We start from the raw sequence: 15,150 nt of genomic DNA on the forward strand, positions 1-15,150 counted from the left end.
TTCCTGGGGACTCCTTGGAGGCTGGGACCCCCTGGGGCCCCCTGCAAAGCCTGGTCCATAACTCAGCTTTTTCAGAACAGGAATGGCGGTACCTTCCCTTCCCTCTCCACATTCCCACCTCCATTCATACAGGAGAATTCCTGTACTTGAGGGGACAACAGATCCAGGAGGGACACAAGGGTCCTCAAAGTGGGGAAACAGTTCCCTCCACGGTGTTCACACACACATCGGGCCTGGACTGGGAGAGGATCCGGGAACTTGGGATTCTCCTCCCACAACTGTTTTTATTCCTCACCGTAACAGGGTGTGGTGGGGAGTCCAGTCCAGAGTCCAGTGCTCTGTCCTGTTCTACTTTCACTTCCACAGTGGCTGGTTGGGGTGGGGTGAGGTGGTAGCCTTCTACTAAGAACCAGTTCCCGGGGACCCTTTGGGGGCTGGGACCCCCTGCAGAGCCTGGTCCATAACTCAGCTCTGTAAGGCTCCTGCATCCCTGCCCAGATGCTGGAGATGACAAATGGAGACACAGGAAACATCCCAAAGCTCCTGCTGACCTTTGACCTCCGTTCCCAAACCACCAACTCTCAGGTCAGTGTCCTGCAGCTGTAAATGCCCAGGAGATCCTGGCCAAGGGGCTGGAGCCCTGATCCCACTGCCCATGTTGGAATGAAGAGCAGATTCAGGCTGTCTCTCTGACTCACCCTGAGGGACAGAGACTGTGAGTTGTCTGGCATGGATGTGGGAGTGTTGGGGATTGATATCTGGGTGCCTGGGGTATGAAAGTTGGTTTGGGACATTTGGTGACACATGTGACAGGAAGCTGATCTGTACCAGTGTCAGATCCAAGAGTCTTCCACTGCTTTGTGCCTCACCTCCCAGCCTTGGTCGGGCTCTCTGATGGTGAGTGACAGGTTTTGAATGAGCCACTGTTTTCTCTCTGTGGCCCCAGAGATGGAGAACATGGCAGGATTGCCAGAATCCTTCGCATCCAGGTTCCTCATCATCCTCCTCTTCCTCCAGCTGTTCACAATGGGTTCAGGTAGGAATTTCTTCCCCATTTCACTACCCCATAAGGATGTCTCAGAGGGAGAAAATAAATTCCCCCAAGGGTGACCAGTGTGAATGTTTCTCTCAGAGATCACAGCCGAGGGGATTGTATTTCCTCTCAGTCAATCAAGTGTATTAATTGAACACTTACCATGTGCAAAGCTCTGTCCTAAGCACTTGGGAGAGTATAACAGAGTTGGTAGACACTTTCCTTGCCCACAAAGAGCTTACAGCCTAGAGGGGGAGATGGACATTGAAATAACTAAATGAATTACAGATATGTACATAAATTTTGCGGGGCTGGGGGTGAGATTAATAAACGTGGCAAATCTAAATGGAAGAGTGATGCACAAGGGAATGGGAGGAGGGAAAATGAGGGCTTTATTGGGAAAGGCTTCTTGGAGGAAATGTGCTTTTAATAAGCCTTTGAAATCAGGGAGAGTAATCATCTATCAGATATGAAGGGGAAGGGGGTTCCAGGCCAGAGGCAGAATGCGGGTGAGAGTTTGGTAGTGAGATTGAGGTACAGTGAGTAGGTGGGCATTAAAGGAGTGAAGTGTGCAAGCTGGATTATGGAAGGAAATCAGGAAGGTAAGGTAGGAAAGGGCAAGCTGATTGAATGTTTTAAAGCTGATGGTAAGGAGTTTCTGCTTGACATGGAGGTGGAGGGGCATCTACTGGAGGTTCCTGAGCAGTGGGGAAACATGGAAGGAACATTTTTGTAGAAAAATGATTGGGGCAACAGAGCCAAGTAGGACTGAAGTGGGCAGTGACAGAAGGCAGGGAGGTCAGCAAAGAGGCTGATGCAGTAATCATGGCTGGATAGGATGAGTGCTTAGATTAAAGTGGTAGCAGTTTGGGTGGGGAGGAAAGGGTGGATTTTAGAAATGTTGCAAAGGTTGCACTGACAGGATTTGGTGATATATTGAATATGTGTGTGGAATGAGAAAGCTGTGTTGAGAATAATGCCAAGATTATGGGTTTGTGAGATAGGGAGGATGGTGTTGTTGTTTACAGTGATGGGAAAGTCAGTGGGAGGACAGGGTTTGGATGCGAAGATAAGGAGCTCTGTTTTGGGCATCTTAAGTGTGCGGTATCTGTGGGACATCCAAATAGAAATGTCCTGGAGGCAGGAGGAAATGTGAGATTGCAGAGAAGGAAAGAGATCAGGGCTGGAGATGGAGATTTGGGAGTCATCTGCATGGAGATGGTAGTTGAAGCCATGGGAGCAAATGAATTATCCAAGGGACTGGGTATAGATGAAGAATAGAAGGAGACTGGAAATTCTGAGGCCTTCAGGGAGCAGTCAGCGGGCAGCTCTGTCCTTCATCTGGAGATATGTGTCTCCCCCTCCCACCAAAGCCGCAGTCCCAGAACATTTCTGACAGTCCCTCTCTCTCTCTGTTACAGCTCAGTTTTCTGTGATTGGACCTGTTGAGCCTGTCCTGGCCTTGGAGGGGGGAGACGCTGAGATGACCTGTCACCTGAACACTAAGGAAAGTGCTGAGTTTATGGAGGTGAGGTGGTTCCGATCCCAGCCCTCTAACCTTGTGCACTTATACTACAAAGGAAAGGATCTGTGTGGAGAGCAGATGAAGGAGTATCAAGGGAGGACGGAGTTGGTGACAGACGCAATAGATTACGGGAGTGTGGCCATAAGAATACGCAATGTCAGAGTCTCTGATGAAGGAAACTATCACTGCTCTTTCTATGACGACTTTCATGATGACAAAGCCCTTCTGGAGCTGCAGGTGGTTGGTGAGTGGCTATTTTTTTATTTTGACCAGTGGAGGATTTTTCTCTCTCATTCTTATGCAGTCTTACAGACATTCCTGTCCTTACCCAGAATCCCTTACAGTTTCAGCACTCTACAAGGTCCACTCGTTCTGCCCAGAGTCCTATTCTTGTTGCCCCCAACCCCGTACTGGTCCACAGGCAGCACTGCCCGGTGCAGTATTTCCATGGAACATTTTCAGTGGGTCCTGGATCTGTTTCTGGACTGGATTCAAGGTGGAGGGAATGATCGTCTCTTGGATATGAAATGGCAGGGCATCCCAGACCGGAGGCAGGACACGGGTGAGAGATTGGCGGTGAGACAGATGACATCAAGGTTTGAGGAGTCACGTCATTAATGAGTTACTAGATCTTGAATTCCTTGTAGGCATGGATATTGTGTCTATGAAGTCTCTCTTACTATATTTTCCCATCATCATCATCAATCGTATTTATTGAGCACTTACTATGTGCAGAGCACTGTACTAAGCGCTTGGGTAGTTAATACAGTGCTCTTCACTCAGTAAATTCCATTGATTGATTTATTGATAACAGGTGCTTTATCCCCATTCTATAGATAAGGTAATTGAGGTATGGAGAAGTTAAGTAACTTGTCCAAGGTCACACAGCAGGCTAGTAATCGATTCAGGATTAGAACCTAGGTCCTTTGACTCTCTGACTAATGTTCTTTCGACTAGGCCATGTTTCTCTATGGGTTTTCATTAATTCATTCTTTCACTGGTATTTATTGAGCACTTACTGTGTGGACAGCATTGTATTAATTGCTTGAGAGAGTACAATATGACAAACCAGATGCATTCCCTGCCCACATCAAGCTTTTCAAGAGAGGTTTGTGAGCATCACACACTCTGTCATACCCCCCATCCCACACACACATACACACTTGAGTTTTGAAGGGGGAACAGGTCTGGAAGGGGGCAAGGGTCAGGGAAGCAGAAAATGGAGGTATGGAATTAGGTTGCGAGGGAATTTGGGTCCAGGCCAAGGTAAGAACAGAGTACAGGTCTCCTCCCCCTCCCACCCTTCTCCCTCTGGTGAGAAACCCTGGCTGGCTGCACTGCTCCCCCTCTTCCTGCTCCTTCCATGGGGGATGCACTGGTGTACGCACGAGATAATCAGGTCCCATATGGGAAGTAGCATGGCCTAACGGCAACGGCATGGGCTTGGGAGTCAGAGGTTGGGGGTTCTAATCCTGACTTGTCTACTGTGTGACCCTGGGCAACTTACTTCACTTCTCTGTGCCTCAGTTACCTCATCTGTAAAATGGGATGAAGAATGGGAGCCTCATATGGGACAGGGACTGTGTCCAACCTGATTACCTTGTATCTATCCCAGTGCTTAGAACAGTGCTTGGCACATAGGAAGGGCTTAACGTATACCATTATTATTATTATTATTATTAATATCACATGGGATCACATTCTAAGTAAGCAGCGTGGCTCAGTGGAAAGAGCCCAGGCTTTGGAGTCAGAGGTCATGGGTTTAAATCCCGGCTCTGCCACTTGTCAGCTGTGTGACTCTGGGAAAGTCACTTCACTTCTCTGGGCCTCAGTTACCTCATCTGTAAAAGAGGGTTAAGACTGTGAGACCCACGTGGGACAACCTGATCACCTTGTAACCGTCCCAGCACTTAGAACGATGCTTTGCACATAGTAACCGCTTAATAAATGACATTATTATTATTATTAAGTAGGAGAGAGCACAAGTATTTAATCCTCATGTTGCAGAGGGGGGAACTGAGGCACAGAGAAGGTAAGTGATTTGTCCAAGGTCAGACAGAAGACGCGTGGTGGAGTCCAGATTAGAATCCAGGTTATCTGATTCTTAGGTTTGTGCTCTTTCCCCTCTGCTCTGCTGCTTCTCCTGTGCCGGCAGAAAGAATCGAAGCCCAAGAATGGGGATAAGGTGAGCAAGACCTCCAACCGAGGGCACTGGGCTCTCCCTGGGGAATCACAAGAGACTCTTTCTCCTCAATGACTCCCCATCACCTCACCCCAGGGAGGCTTGGCCTGGGAAAGTCTTGCTGTTTGTCCTTCCCTATAGTGTTGTCTGTGCTCCCCAAGCCACTGGGCTCCCAGCCCCGCACCCCACCTTCCTCTGCACACAGGAAGGGAGACCAGGGGTCAGTGTCTCTGCTCTGGGCTCTCAGCATGACCTGGAGCAAAGACACAGTGAAGACCTGGGGCCCCTGGTCACGCCTCCTCCTGTGTGGTTCTAACTCTTGCAGAACTATGGGAAAGGCCAAACTTGCCCCATGATTCCCTCTGATGATATTTTTGGGAATTCTATTTCAGCTCCCCTCTTCCCGACTGCTTTGTCTTTGATGGTGGCCCTGGGAGTGACCCTCTCTGTGCTGGGACTGCTCATCGCTGGGGGTCTTTATCTCTCCTGGAAACAGCACAGGGACAAAGGTAAAGGAGCGAGAATATTTCAGAGACATCTTCCTTGTGACAGGGAAGACAGTAGACCAGACAGGGAGGGGAAAGACAGAGAGGTCAGAGGTCAATGCCCCCACATACCTGGAAAAGACAGATCCCCCCCCCCCCCCGCCAACCTCACACACATGACCCTCAACCTGACATTTTCCCCAGAGAATGGATCAACTGATCCTGTATCTGTGCCAACTGTTACTCATGGGGGTGGGAAGGCAATAGGGAGTAGAAACCCCAGCCCCTGCTGATTGAGCTCAGACTGGAACCCACCATCTCCCTTACATTTTTTGCTGTCCCCCCAGCCCCCACCAAGTGCAACCACAATCGCAGAGGAGCTGGGAGATCAGTTTTGAGAAAGGTCGACGGGTCACAATCAACAAACCCTTCCTGGAGATTTCAGGGACAATGGTCACCATTCCTGGTCCATGGATCCTTCTCTGGGCAGTGGGGATTCTTTCTGCAGGTCATTCATTCATTCATTCATATTCATTGAGCGCTTACTGTGTGCAGAGCACTGTACTAAGCACTTGGGAAGTACATGTTGGCAACATATAGAGACGGTCCCTACCCAACAACGAGCTCACAGTCTAGAAGGGGGAGACAACAAAACAAAACATGTAGACAGGTGTCAAAATCATTAGAATAAATAGAATTATAACTTTATGGACACCATCATTAACAAAATATATAGAATAGTAAATATGTACAAGTAAAATAGAGTAATAAATCTGTACAAATATATACAAGTGCTGTCGGGAGGGGAAGGAGGCAGGGCAGGGGGGATGGGAGGAGGAGAGGAAAAAGGGGGCTCAGTCTAGGAAGGCCTCCTGGAGGAGGTGAGCTCTCAGTAGGGCTTTGAAGGGAGGAAGAGAGCTAGCTTGGTGGATGTGCGGAGGGAGGGCATTCCAGGCCAGGGGGAGGATGTGGGCTGGGGGTCGACGGCGGTACAGGTGAGAACAGCCACAGTGAGGAGGTTAGCGGCAGAGGAGCAGAGGGTGTGGGCTGGGCTGTAGGAGAGAAGGGAGGTGAGGTAGGAGCAGGGGAGGTGATGGAGATTCTTGAAGCCGAGAGTGAGGAGTTTTTGCTTGATTCATAGGTTGATAGGCAACCACTGGAGATTTTTGAGGAGGGGAGTGACATGCCCAGTGTGTTTCTGTACAAAGATCATCCGGGCAGCAGAGTGAAGTATAGACTGAAGCGGGGAGAGACAGGAGGATGGGAGATCAGAGAGGAAGCTGATGCAGTAATCCAGTTGGGATGGGATGAGAGATTGAACAAGCAAGGAAGCGGTTTGGTTGGACAGGAAAGGGTGGATCTCGGCGATGTTGTGGAGGTGAGACCTGCAGGTTTTGGTGACGGATTGGATGTGTGGGGTGAATGAGAGAGTGGAGTCGGGTCCAGTCCCCTGCCACATGTCCCAGAAACTGACTCCTCAACCCCATTTCATTCCCCTGCAATCCACCCCCAGTTCTCCTGTTCCGGAGGGTCTCTGACTTATTTGTTCCTTTTCAGAGAAACTCCAGAGGGCGCTCAGTAAGTTCTGTATTTCTTCCATTTTTGTCAGTTTTCTCATGTTGATGTTTGTGTTCCCTCCACCAGCCCTGTGACGTCTCCTCTCTCTGTTCCCTTGCAGGGTGGAATTTGTTCCAATTATACGAGGGTAAGTGACCCTGAAATTCTCTGGGGTCCCTGAAGCCCAAACCCAGGGCCATAGCAAGATCCCTCGGTGGCCTCCTCCTTCTCCCCTACCTCTTCCTCCCTGCTGCTGTCAGGGGCCCCAGGAGCCACCTGGAATGGCTGGACTAGAGTAGGGGGGGACACAGGGGAGGTGAAGGCCGAGGCTGGGTCCGGAGCCGGGCGCGATGCTGTCACCATCCGTGTCCTGTCCAGAGGGAGGAGCATGTGTCCGTTCCCCAGGGGGCTCCTTGGTCCCCGCCGCCCCCTCCGGGCAGCCCTCCCGGTGTCCACGGAGGGGCCGCTCCCGCGCTCCGCCCCGCCCGCTCCTCTCCCCGCGGGCCCCAACACTCACACACATGCTCTGTCCGCAGCCAACATCACTCTCGATCCAGACACGGCTTATCGCTTTCTCGTCCTGTCCGAGGATCAGAAACGGGTGATGCATGGAGACACAGAGCAGGACCTGCCCGACAACCCGGAAAGATTCAATCATGATTCCTGTGTGCTGGGCCGCGAGCGCTTCACCTCCGGGAGACATTGCTGGGGGGTGGAGGTGGGAGACAGGGATTGTTGGGATGTAGGGGTTTGTAAGGAGAATGTGAGGAGAAAAGGGGCGATCTCGGAATCACCTGAGCATGGATTCTGGGCTGTGGAGAAAGATGAGGGTGAATACCGGGTTCTCACTTCTCCCCGCACCCGTCTCCCCCTGAGCACAGCCCCCAGCCGGGTGGTGGTTTTCCTGGACTACGAGGCTGGAGACGTCTCCTTCTACAGTGGCACTGACGGATCCCACATCTACACTTTCCCCCGCGCCGACTTCTCGGGGACTCTCCGACCTTTCTTCTACCTTTGGTCTCAGGATCCAACCCCTCTGACCATCTGCCGAGTGCCCAGTGGGGCTGGGGGAGACCCGGTCCCTGCCACCTCTCAAGACACCTCAGTGACTCCCCCAGAGAAGAATCCAGACTCAGCCACTGTAGATGGGGATCGCCTCCCTGAGTCTGATGCCCTATTGCTCCCCCCCCAACCCCAGCCGATCCTCCCACCCCTTAGAGACCTAATACTCAGCCGTTGATTTCTGACCCCTTCAGGTCTTCGTCCCCTCCTAGGGTTGCAGCTGCTGGTGTCCCCAGCTCCTCTACTGTGGAATGGGCGGGGAGGAAGAAGCAAATGTGGAAAATTGTGTGAGGAAAACCCAGCAGGATTTCGTAGCAGCTTGGAGAAACAGCATGTCCTTATGAGCAGAGGGCCTGAGAATCGGAGGATCTGGGTTCGAATCCCTGGTCGACCACTGTCTGTTTGTGACCTTGAGCGAGTCATTTCACTTCTCTGGGCCTTAGTTACTTCATTTATAAAATGTGGATAAAGACTGTGAGCTAAGGGGGGGCATGCACTGTGTACAACCAGATTATCGTGTATAATAATAATTTTTGTACTTGTTAATTGTTTATTGTGTGCCAAGTACTGTTCTAAGTACTGGATTATATACAAGTTACTCTGGTTGGACACAGTCCCTATTCCACAAAGGGCTCACAGTCTAAGTAGAGAAGCAGCGTGGCCTAGTGAAAAGAGTGTGGCCTGGGAATCAGAAGGACCTGGGTCTAATCCCTGCTCCACCACTTGTCTGCTGTGTGACCTTGGGCAAGTCACTTCACTTCTTTATGCCTCAGTTAACACATCTGTAAAGTGGGAATGAGACTGGGAGCCATATGTGGGACAGGTACTATGTCCATCCCAGTTATCTCGCATCTGCTCTATCCACTACGCCATGCTGCTTTGGCTGCTGCTGCTGCTGCTGCTACCCTAGCAACAGCTGTCATTCATAGCCCTCCCTCATCATCTAACTGGACCCTTAAATGATCCAACACACAGATGGCAGCTGGGTCTGTGTTTTAGTGAAAAGGTGATGATGGTTGGAGGCGGGTGGTTAACAGTGAGTTGATTCCAAATCCATTCAATGGATATTTATCTAAATTAAAGGCAGAATTTAAAATCAGAAAGCTTATTTGCTTTCCTTTCACAGATTTGACCTACATTCTCTTATGAGATCAGGCCAAACTCTAGAGCTAAACATACCTGAGGCTATATTTTGTCCAAGCACTGAGAAATGCCAGAATTAAACAAAATATCAGCAGTAATTGCTGTTAGGTCATTATTAGATTTTACACTCCTTGGGGGCAAGGAACACATCTTTTACTTCTATTTTATGTTTTCCAAGCACTTAGAACGAAGCTCTGTACACCTTAGGGGCTCTGCTCAATAAATGCTGATGGCAGTGATGATGACCTAATTTAAATATGTGCTTAATAGTACACTATGGTCTGAGAAAATAAATGTGCATTTTATTGCATTTGCTATACCAGTAAAAACATAACAACTTGAATTTTCACTCTGCATGTTGCACTGTTGCATTGCAGGTAGATGGGCTATGTCTGTCCATTTGTGCCTCAGGTTTATTTATACTTTGTTAATCAAAGCTGGTTTAGGGTAAGCTTATTTTTTTGGCCAAATTGTAGGTCTCAAAAATAGACAGAACTTTCTTTTTAAGGTGCCTCCATTCTGGTCTACATACCACATTGATACTGCTTCGTCTCACTCATTCATTCATCCAGTTGTATTTACCGAGCACTTACTGTGTGCAGAACACTGTACAAAGCACTTCACTGTGGGCAGGGAGTGTGTCTACCAACTCTGTTACACTATGCTCTCCTAAGCACTAAGTACAGTGCTTGACATTTGGTAATCACTCAATAAATATGATTGATTGGCGAAACTGCTTATTCGATGTGTAGATTGCCGGTGCTTCTTGGGCACTAGTGAAACTGCTCAAGAAGCCAGATGTTGTTTTGACAGGTCAAGCATCAGAATCTTGCAAAGGATTGGGCACCACCATGTTTGATGAGAAACATTATGGTACCAACTTGGTTCTTACCCAGGTAACTGTCTCACCTCTCACCTCTGATCCCATGCTCATACACTTTTTGCCTGGAGCTCCCTCTCCTTTCATATAGTCTCAAAAGCACAGCTCTCTTCCATTTTTAAAGCCCCCTGAAATCCCACCTCCTCCAGAAGGCTTTCCCTGGTGAATTTCTTCTCAGCACTTACACACCCAAAGTCACCTGTATTACTTATGCATATACAAGTTTATTTACTCTACTTTTCATGTGTCTACGTCCATCTTTCCATTCCCTTCTAACTTCCCATCTGTAAATAATTTTGTTTCTGTTTCCCCTACTCGAATGATCTTCGAGAGCAGGATCATGTCTTGTAATTCTACTCTTTCTTCCAAACACTATTGTTATCTGGCCTCTCAAGGAAAATAGTGGCCTTCTTGATTTGTTTTCTACCTGTGTTGGTGCATGAGACAATATACTGCTTTAGCAGGAGAATTCATTGACAGCTTTCAGCTTTCTTGGCCCGTGTATACCATTTCCCAAGTGCAAGTTGATGCATAACCTCAGTGAATCTCAAATTTACTATCCATCCGTGGCATTATTTAGGTCTAGAAAATGGGATTTTATTATTTTCACGTTTTGTATAAGTGTACTTTCAGTAGTCACTGACGTCCAGTAGCTCCCGGTTGACTATCTCTGGGAGTTTGCTGCTATGTACAGACACCAATTTTTATGACCACTATTACATCTTCAAGTGGGACTGAATAAAATATTTAGCATCAGTCCCTAGTGGAAAACTACTTGATGGTGATGTTGATGATAATGATGGTATTTATTAAGTGTTAATTGTGTGTCAAGCACTGTTCTAAGCACAGGGGTAGACACAAGACCATCAGTTTGGAGAGAGTCCCTGTCCCATGTGGGGTTTACAGTCCCAATCCCCATTTTACAGATGAGGCAACTGAGGCACAGAGAATAATATTAATGATAATGATTGTGGTATTTATTAAGTGCTTACTGTGTGCCAGGCATTGTACTAAGCGCTGGGGTGGATACAAGCAAATCAGGTTGGACACAGTCCCTGTCCCACATGGGGCTCACAGTCTGATTCCCCATTTTACAGATGAGGTAATTGAGGCCCAGAGGAGTGAAGTGACTTGCCCAAGGTCATACAGCAGACAAGTGGATTGGAACTCATGACCTTCTGAGTCCCAGGCCCCTGCTCTATCCACTACACCATGCTGCTTTCGCCCAAGGACACACAGCAGACAAGTGGTGGAGCTGGAAAAGAAGCATAATGTAGTGGATAGAGTATGGGCCTGGGATTCAGAAGGTCATAATAATAATAATAATAGCATTTATTAAGCGCTTACTATGTGAAAAGCACTGTTCTAAGCACTGGGGAGGTTACAAGGTGAACAGGTTGTCCCACGTGGAACTCACAGTCTTAATCCCCATTTTCCAGATGAGGTAACTGAGGCACAGAGAAGTTAAGTGACTTGCCCAAAGTCACACAGCTGACATGTGGCAGAGGCCGGATTTGAACTCATGACCTCTGACTCCAAAGCCCATGATCTTTCCACTGAGCCACGCTGCTTCTGGGTTCTAATATCAGCTCTGCCATTTGTCGGCTGTGTGACCTTGGGCTAGTCATTTCATTACTCTGTGCCTCAGTTACTTCGTCTGTAGAATGGGGATTTAGACTGTGAGACCCTCATGAGACAAGGACTGTGTCCAGCCCAATTTGCTTCTATCCACTCCAGTGCTTAGTACAGTGCCTGGCATACAGTAAGCACTTAACAAATACCACTATTATCATTATTATCATTTTATTATTATTAAGTAGGAGGGAGTAGGATTAATCCTCATTTTATAGATGAGGAAACTGAGGCCCAGATAAAGTAAGTGGTTTGTCCAAGGTAACACAGCAGACACATGGCAGAGCTGGGATTAGAACCCATGTCCATCTACCCCCCAGCATTTAGTACAGTACCTGGTACACGAAAACTACCTAATAAATATCATAAAAAGAATGGCGGGCCCGAAATAAGAGGAAGAAGACAGAGAGCAGACAAAGATGACACCGAGGTTGGGAGCTTCTGGAAACTGGTGATCAGGGGATTGCAGCTGCCCAGCAACCTAACATAATGATAATAATAATCATAATAATAGTAAGGGAAATTGTGGTATTTGTTAAACAGTTACTAGGGGCCAAGTCATCTGTATTACTTATGCATATATCAATTGACTTACTCTACTTTTCATGTTTCTATGTCCACTTAGTTTCTAAGTCACTTAACTTCTCCATGGCTCAGTTACCTCATCTGTGAAATGGGGATTAAGACTGTGAGCCTTATGTGGATCATGGACTGGGTCCAACCTGATTATCTTGTATCTACCCCAGCCCTTAGTACTGTGCCTGGCACACAGTAACTCTTCCAACTGCCTCTGGGGAGTCCTGCCAGTGATTGATAACACATTGAAATGCCACCTTTCTGTCGGAGGGTGGTTCCCACCAGGGTCAAGTCCTGGAACTGATCCTGCAAAAGGAACTTCAGGTCCTGGTGAGGAGAGCCTGGCTGCCACCAAACAGCAGAGAATCTGCCCTCCTGCCGGGGCTGCCGGCTGTGACAGCCCAGGGAGGACCTGGGCTGGTGAGTCTGAGAGGACCCTGCCCTCCGGGGCTGGAGCCGAATTCTGGGGTAACTCTCCTGGAAACTGGAGGGGCATGGGGGTAACCGCAGGATGTAGAGGGCCATGTGCAGGGTAGATGGGAATTGTCTTGAGGGCTGCCCCTTCCCCAGGACAGGTAGAGGTAGGGTGGCTGGAATAGGGGGTGCCCACAGGAACAGAGTGGAGGGGAAAGATCCAACACCCCACACTCCCTAAACTGGGTGGGCTCTCTCCTCCCCCTGACATTGACCACAGTCCTGGGTTGTTCCTGTAGCCTCCAGTCCACGCTGCCCTCATGAGGGTTGAGGGAGGGGAGGAAGGTTGGGTAATATGGGGGATGGTGGGAAGCAGGGAGAAGAAGAGATGGGGGAAAGACCCTTACTTGGCCCCATGAACCTGATCCTGCTGTCCCCAGAATAGGGAGGGTGGGTCCCTCTCCTCCCCCTCCTCCCCTCCCCCACAGAAATGCTCACCCATTCTCAGTTGGGGCACGGGGAGGCAAGAGGCATAATACCCAGGCTGACCCACTATCCAACCCCAGCTTCCTCCCCCACCCTGGGGGCTTCTGGGAACCAGTTGAGTGGTCTGGGGAGACAGTGGGAAGGCTGGAGAGGGAACAGGCAGAAGGAAGGGGCTGTCCAGAGGGGCCAGAGTCCAGTGTCCTCCTGCACCTCAGTTACCTCTGGTAGCCCTCAGAGGGCAGGAGTTGGGTGAGGGAAGGGTAGCATAGGGGTGCAGAGAAAAACAAAGCATCTGTTGACCACACTGATGACCCCAGCCCCACACTACCAGGGAGACCTGGAGGGAGCCATGGAGAAGAAGGACGGGCAGAGGGGCAGAAAGATCAAGGTGCGAAGCTGTATTGTTGCCCACCATCCTCTTGGGGCAATGGGGAAAGAAGAGGGGGGAATTTGGCTGTACTTAGGGGACCCTTGGATTCTGAATCCGGTTGAAACTCATTACCCACTTTTTGCCCAGAAAGGCACCGGGCAGACAGACTCCAGAGCTTGGGGTTAAATGATCCTGACTCTCCCCATCAAAGCCTTCCTGCCCCCAGGAGAACCTTGCCTCGATCCCTGCTTGGCGTGGAAGGAGTGTGGCCTAATGGAAAGAGCCGGGCCAGGGGATCAGGAGAGCTGGGATCTAATCCTGGCTCCACTACTTGCCTGCTGTGTTACCTTGGGCAAGTCACTTCATTTCTCTGGGTCTCAGTTTTCACATTTGTACAAAGGGGATAAGATAACTTTTCTCCCTCCCCATCAGACTGTGACCCTATGAGGGACAGGGATTGTGTCCAATAATAATAATAATGATGATGATATTTTTCTGATCTCTTTATTGGATATCTACCCCAGTACTTACTGCAGTAAATGCTTAACAAATATCACAATTATTATTATTATTATTATCATTAAGGTCCCTTAATGACAGTGTGCAAATGTTGCTGCAGGTGGAACCATGTTCTGGAAGGTTTGTGGGTGCTGGACTCTCTTGTTTCTTCCCTGTTTTTAAAACCCCCTGCTTCCAGTAACTACCAGATGGGAAATTTAAGTGATTTGCTCAAGATCACACAGCAGACAAGTGGGAGAGCCTGGATTAGAACCCAGTTTCTTGTTTTCCCCTCCACAAAGCTCATTGTGGGCAGGGAACATTTCTATTAACTCGGCTATATGGAACTCTCCCAAGCATTCAGTACAGTGCTTTGCACACAGTAAGCACTCAATAAATAGGATTGATTGATCAATCCAGCAACTTGGTATTCTCCTCCTTCATTCATTTCTATTCCTCAGCATCACAGGGAGTGGTGGGGATTCCAGACCAGAGCCCATTTCTTGTCCTGTTCTACTTTCCCTTCCATAGTGACTGTTTGGGGAAGGGAAAAGTAGCAGCATTCTGCTAAGAACCAGTGAACTGGTGGGCCCCTTGTTGTCTGAGACCCTCTGCAGGCCCCGGTTCACATCTCAGCCCTGCAAGGCTCCCTCACCCCTGCCCGTCCTCTAGAGATGTCAGATGGAGGCAAGGGAACTGTAACAGAGCCCCTGCTGACCTTTGGCCTTTGATCCACCTCCATATCAAACAAAAACTCCTTCACCATTGGCTTTGAAGCACCCCATCACCTCGACCCCTCCTACATCACCTGACTTCTTTCCTTCTACAACCCATTCCACACACTTTGTTCCTCTGTAGCTAACCTTCTTACTATGAGTCGATCTTGCCTATCTTGCCACCGACCCCTGGCCCAAGTTCTACACCTTGACTGGCATGTGTTCCCTCCTCAAACCCTCCAGACAATTACTCTCCCACCCCCTTCAAAAAACTACTGAAGGCACATCTCCTCCAAGAGGCCTCCCCAGACTAAAGGCCCACTTTACCTCATCTCCCACTCCCTTCTGTGTTGCCCTGACTTGCTCCCTTTGCTCTTCCCCTCTCTCCCTGCCCCACAGCACTTGTGTATGTATCCGTAATTTTATTTATTTATATTGGTGTCTGTTTATATGAATTGATGTCTGTCTCCTCACCTCTAAACTGTGAGCTCGTTGTGGGTAGGGACTGTCACTCTTTATTGCTGTATTGCACTTTCCCCAGTGCTTAGTACAGTGCTCTGCACACAGTAAGTGCTCAATAAATATGATTAA

General features: G+C 48.9%; 1 protein-coding gene across 1 annotated transcript; it reads left to right on the plus strand.

The window, feature by feature from the left end:
* Positions 1-942: 942 nt before the first annotated feature.
* Positions 943-14,574, plus strand: LOC119946980 (butyrophilin subfamily 1 member A1-like). Its single transcript, XM_038768459.1, has 10 exons — positions 943-1,036; positions 2,455-2,802; positions 5,133-5,249; positions 6,783-6,803; positions 6,904-6,930; positions 7,319-8,017; positions 9,765-9,883; positions 12,361-12,495; positions 13,307-13,363; positions 14,461-14,574. The coding sequence occupies exons 1-10, from the start codon at positions 949-951 to the stop codon at positions 14,572-14,574; spliced, it is 1,725 nt and encodes a 574-aa protein (XP_038624387.1). The 5' UTR covers positions 943-948.
* Positions 14,575-15,150: the final 576 nt, after the last annotated feature.

This window comes from Tachyglossus aculeatus, chromosome Y4 (genome assembly GCF_015852505.1).
Source record: "Tachyglossus aculeatus isolate mTacAcu1 chromosome Y4, mTacAcu1.pri, whole genome shotgun sequence".
NCBI lineage: Eukaryota > Metazoa > Chordata > Mammalia > Monotremata > Tachyglossidae > Tachyglossus > Tachyglossus aculeatus.

Bases quoted from the DNA above. Each gene is read 5' to 3' on its own strand.
- LOC119946980 (XM_038768459.1), top strand. From the start codon at position 949: ATGGAGAACATGGCAGGATTGCCAGAATCCTTCGCATCCAGGTTCCTC. The intron at 6,931-7,318 runs GTAAGTGACCCT...CTCTGTCCGCAG, and splicing joins TTTGTTCCAATTATACGAGG to CCAACATCACTCTCGATCCA. The intron at 9,884-12,360 runs GTAACTGTCTCA...GGTTCCCACCAG, and splicing joins CCAACTTGGTTCTTACCCAG to GGTCAAGTCCTGGAACTGAT.